Source organism: Crocodylus porosus, unplaced genomic scaffold, assembly GCF_001723895.1.
Source record: "Crocodylus porosus isolate Cpor-Errol unplaced genomic scaffold, CroPor_comp1, whole genome shotgun sequence".
Lineage (NCBI taxonomy): Eukaryota > Metazoa > Chordata > Crocodylia > Crocodylidae > Crocodylus > Crocodylus porosus.
Window position 1 is genome coordinate 80279215 of NW_017728931.1, and position 5489 is coordinate 80284703.

Below are 5489 nucleotides of genomic sequence, written 5' to 3' on the forward strand. Positions count from 1 at the left end.
TTAAAATGAACGACCATTGTATGTATGCATGCATATATATATTAGTGGTGTTTCATTTAAATGACAGAAAAATGTGGATTTGGGGTTACTTTTTTTTTTAACTGGAAATTGGGGATTTTTTTAAAATCAGAGAAGACCAGGATCCCTATACATAAGGAATCATGTTGGAACCAGGTTATGGTTGACAGCTTTTTTAACATAAACAGCAAAAAAGCAAGGTGCCCTTTCATTGTCTAAAAGTCAAAAAGGCAGCAAGTGTCTTTATATATTGGAATACCTGCACGTATAGGCCTCAAAGCTTCTTTACAATAATAATAATAATACTGTCAGGATCACAGAGTCAGAATTCCTTCAATATTTACTGAAAGAGTAGTCACCATTAGTTCATTTGATATGGATGTGAAAGTCACAGCAACTCTCAGAACATTTACCCCCTGATATAATGAACACTTTTCTCAAGAAATGTTGGTTTATGGACGCTGAACCAATTTACTCTTACTGCCTTCCTGTTCACCAAGTTTGAAGTGGGTATATGCTAAAATGCCTAACAATGTGCACAGAATCCCAAGACCTTGATTTACTGATAATGGATCCTTAAATAAGATGTACCCTCCCAGAAGAGTGATGCAGAACTTGAAGTGTCCAAACATATTATACCTGCGTATCTGTTAAGGATAACAATTGTCAAAAAAACAAATCACCATCTAAACTAAAAATAAACTGTGGCATTTCACAGAGATTTCTTTCCCCACAACCTTCCATTTTAATCTGTGCAATTACAATACGTGACAAACTGCATTTACATGAGATGTTTCATCCAACTTGCTGCACAAATCAAGCAACACACAAACAACAATCACTTTATACACTTCTTACAGAGCCACAAAAGTACATGCAAATGTTCTCAGAGACAAAAAGATCACATTACTGCATTAACGACCAGTGTCTAAATGAACCATAAGAAAACAGGCTAAAACTGGATTGAGCTCTTCCAATTGTAATATTCAGGATAAAGTTGGTAAATTTCCAATTTGCCCAGGCTTTTATTTCCATTATAATATATAGCTGAGTTACCACAAATCCTATTTATTTGAAAATAGGAAGTGACAAACACAAAGGATACGTGACAGGAGAGGTATTTCCAATGATCCAGTAAATGGACAAGTTTACCATAAAGGCTATTATACCAGACAGCAGCACCATTATCTGTGGATTAACAGACACAGTCAGTAATCCAACATATTTCTCACCGTCTTCAGTTATACCTCAAGTTGTTTAAGTAAGTTTCTTTACTTTTAAATACAAATCAGGAAACATCACATATGAGAACAAAGAAAATTGAGAACCAAAAAAATCAAATATTATTTCAAATTCAGTGCAGACAACTTGAGTAAGAAGTTCAAAACATGTTTGTGAAAGCCAAGCAGTACTACAACACGCATTGTTTCTTCTTTATTCCCTCTGTCTGAGGCAGTGGCCCCGGAAATTCAACTGACCCCTCACACAACAATTTTATGCAATAGGTATATTTGAAGGTAATTTGCCATTTCCTTGATTTCTTGTAACTAAGACTCCTACACGCAAACATGAATGGGCTGAAAAAGACACTCAGTCAAATCTACTGACAAAGATGCCAAAGTGGCACAAAGTCACCCCTCTCACTTCCTTTACTGTCAAAAGCTATATTTGAACCTGTTGTACTAAGTGATAAAAGCACTGGTATCTAATTTAAAATAAAATAAAAAGAAGAAATAAATCTTACCACAGCAGAAAGCGTCCATGGTCCAAATATCCCCCCTTCTCCAAATACTGGCTCAAAGAAGGGTACGGTACAGAACAACATGGCACAGGACATTGGTGCCTGATAGTACAACAACTGCATAGAGTTCACCTGCAGCTCATGCTGCTTGGCTCCCACCCACTAAAACCAAGAGGAAAAATGGTGTTAAACGTGAGAAAAACCAAACCCTAACATAAAAGCAAACTTGGTCACTGATGTGGAGGGAATTTAATATGGACAGTATAGTTTTCCACCTCTCCTTATGTCTCAACCAGAGATGTACTGGTCTTCACTTTACTGTGGGTAGGCAGTGCTGAGCAGACCGACGAGGAAAAAAAAAAAAGAACATGAATACTTTCTTTCAACTAGCTAACTAACAGTTAGCTCTTGACTTTTTTTTCCCCTTTGTTTCTCCTATATCTCTTCCCATATTTTATGAGAAAAGTCTTCTACCCAAGTACAGACAGAACAGTGGAAGGGTTGTAAAACTGCTGGCTCCTGTCTTTCTAATACTACACTCCAAACCAAGCATAAAAACATACTGAGTGCCTTCCACAAAAACAGCAAACAGAATTGTGAGATCTATCAGTACTTGTAATATTCTGTATTGGGGGATGCCACAACATGATTATCAAAGTTGCAACAGACTACACACCAAGTTACTGGCATGCTATCAACATAAAACTGTTAAAAATCTCACATATTTTAACACAGAATATTTTATGCTGTTCCTCAAAGTATAACAACTTTGCAGTGTTCCTTATGACAGAGGTCCACAGGGAACTAATATTTCAAGTACTACATGGTATCATTACATTACAAATAAAGCTCCTACCATAATATGCATGTTACTTATCCTTACCTCTTCCTTTTTATTTTCCACTTCATTTACCATTAACCACTATATGAACAAACATGCATGATGAATACCAATTTAGCTTTCAGTTATACTATGCATGAATTTATTTTGATATAGAAAACCCCAGTTTTAAACAATATGCATAATTCAGAATAACTGCTGCATGTTAATTTCTATGATTACTAAAATGAATGTTATAAAAAGCTGGGAGGCAAAGGATTTTTAATGCTTAATTTGGCATTTTACTGAAGACATGCTCTACAGCTAAGGTTTAATAAAATTAATACAGTGAAATGATCATAGTTCTAAATTAAAAACATCATAGCTTTCTGTGAAAGTACAAGACATGATTTCACCTAAATAGCAATGAAGATTTTTGCAAGATACATGCAATCTGACTATTCCAGGTAACGGTGCCTGTTTCTCGTTTCTTTTAATACATTTTAAGACTAAATAGAACCTTTATCTTCATGTAGTCCAGGGGTGGGCAATTATTTTGGGCGGAAGGTCGCTTACCGAGTTTTGGCAAGCCATTGAGGGCCACATGACAGGCAGCCCAGGGCAGTTGAATATTAATTTTCTAAATTTTTTAGGGGTCCTGCAGTCCGGATAGAATGGCTTGACAGGCTGCATCCAGCCCGCAGCCCACATTTTGCCCACCCCCTAATGTAGTCTGACCTCTTGAAATACAGGCCAATTCACTCTACCAATTCACTCTACCCAGAGCTACTTTTTGTGCTACCACTTGTGAATCAGAAAGGTATCTAGTTTAGGCATTTTGATCTAAAGATACCAAGTGATGAAGGATCCACCTCAACAGGATGAGAACTCTATCCTGGGAAAAAGGAATTCGTAAAAGGACTTTGGGATCCTGGTGGATAATAGGCCAACTCTGAGCTTCCAGTGGGAGGCCAGGGCTAAATGTAGCCCTGGATGCATAAACAGGGGAATGTCAGACAGGAATGCTATACTACCTCTTTATTTGTCATGGGTGCAACCACTACTGAAATACAGTGTCCCACTGTGGTATTTATTCACAGTTCAAGAAGGATGTTGAAAAATTGGAGACAGTTTAGGGAAGAGCCATGAGAATAATTAAAGGATTAGAAAACATGCCTTAAAGTGGGACACAGGGAGCTCAATCTGTTAAATTTAACAAAGAGAAGGTTAAGGGGTTACTAACAGGGAAATAATTCTGATAATAGAGAGCTCTTCAATCTCAGACAAAAGTGTAAGAAGGTCCAACAGCTGCAAGACGAAAGTAAGCACAAGGTTTTGACTCTTAAGGATAATCAAAACTAGAACAACTCACCAAGCACTGTGGTAGATCGTCTGTGACTAGAAATTTTTAAGTCAAGAATGGATGTTTGTCTTTTCTAAAAGATATATGCCAATTCAAGTAGATATCAACTCAGGTAAGCCCAATGTCTTGCATTAAGACAGGAGAGCAGCCTAGATGTCCACAATAATCCCCTATAACTTTATAATCTTAGAATCCTAAAATAACTGTCAGTCCCTTGCACTGTTAAAAATGTGCACATTTTCTGAAACAGCCCACAAGCATTTTAGTCACTGTATCTATATACCTTTTTCTGCTAGAACAAAGAGATGTCTATTAAATGAAATCTCTTTCCCATCTAGGCACTGGTATAGTGTTGCAATAGCTTTAAAACATTTTTAGACCATTCAGCTCATTGACATTATGTTCCAATATTTGAAACAGTCAGTTCTGTTGCAACACTTGGTGAAAAATAAAAAAGAAACAATAATAGTTACCAACCACTTGATACAGAGATGTAACCAGAACACCCAGGGTAGCAAACACAATTCCAAGGAAGTTAAACTTGACATCGTAATAGGAGTTTAAGAACACGCCTAAAGTTATGGGAATCTGCAAGAAAAAACACAGAGCAGTTGATATTATTTACATTTACTGGAGGTGGAAGTCAAAGGCTTGAAACTTAGTCTACCCATGATGCTTTGGAAGTGCCTTCCCCCATCCATCCAGTAACCAGCTGACCCAGGATTCCCCAGGCCTTCCAGGAGTTACAGAACAAGAACCACTGACATTCAACGTCCACACGCAACTTTGCAGCTGTCCCCATCTCACCGCTTCAGGCAGACCTGCATTTCGTCCCCGGCTGGCTCCCACCCAGGCTCATCAGAGATGAGACTTGAGCCACGTATCCCTCAACACGTGAAAAGCAGAAAACTGCCACAGACCCACCAAGCCTGAGCCAGACATTAGGGCTCTGCCGAGTGGCCTGTCAGGGCCCGTGGGGCGGCTGTGGTGTCGGTTCCAGGGGGTTTAAGGGACCGGGATGTGCCCAAGGCAGTGGCACCCCAGCACGGAGCAGCCCAACACGCCTTTCTTGCCCAGAGGCTTTGCCAAAGGGCTGGGCCTGGAAGAGGCAGGGCAAGTGAGGGAAAGGCCCCTGCCACACACCCTCGCCCATGGTCCACCCCAAGCTCTCTGAGCCCCGGTGGCAGAGGGCCCCCCTCACCAGGGTGAGCTTGATGCGCAGGGGGAAGGTCTTGCCGTAGGCCAGGGTCTGGATGGCCACGATGGCTGGGGTGGTCATGGCCTTGGCCAGCTGATAGGTCCCGATGGTGTTGTTCTGCAGGGACAGGTTGGTGAAGACCACGAAGCCGCAGAAGCTGAGGGCCAGCGGCAGCACCTGGCCAGGCCGCAGGCTCTTGGGGGCAAAAACGCCCAGCGCCTGGCACAGCGACAGGCCGAGCCAGGTGGCACCGAAGTGCACGAGCGTGAGGCTCAGGTTGGGGAAGCCCAGGTGCACGTACAGCCACTTGTTCAGGAACACGATGCAGATGGACGAGCCCAGGTTGGCC

At 40.9% G+C, this 5489-nt stretch overlaps 1 protein-coding gene across 1 annotated transcript; it reads right to left on the reverse strand.

The window, feature by feature from the left end:
* Window positions 1-79: 79 nt before the first annotated feature.
* SLC35E3 (solute carrier family 35 member E3) lies at window positions 80-5488 on the reverse strand (the record flags this gene model as incomplete). The annotated part of the gene is made up of 5 exons (XM_019543941.1): window positions 80-657; window positions 1124-1206; window positions 1763-1921; window positions 4420-4530; window positions 5144-5488. Coding segments are annotated over 5 exons (885 nt in total), but the record flags the coding sequence as incomplete, so codon positions are not given.
* Between the last annotated feature and the right edge of the window lies 1 nt (window position 5489).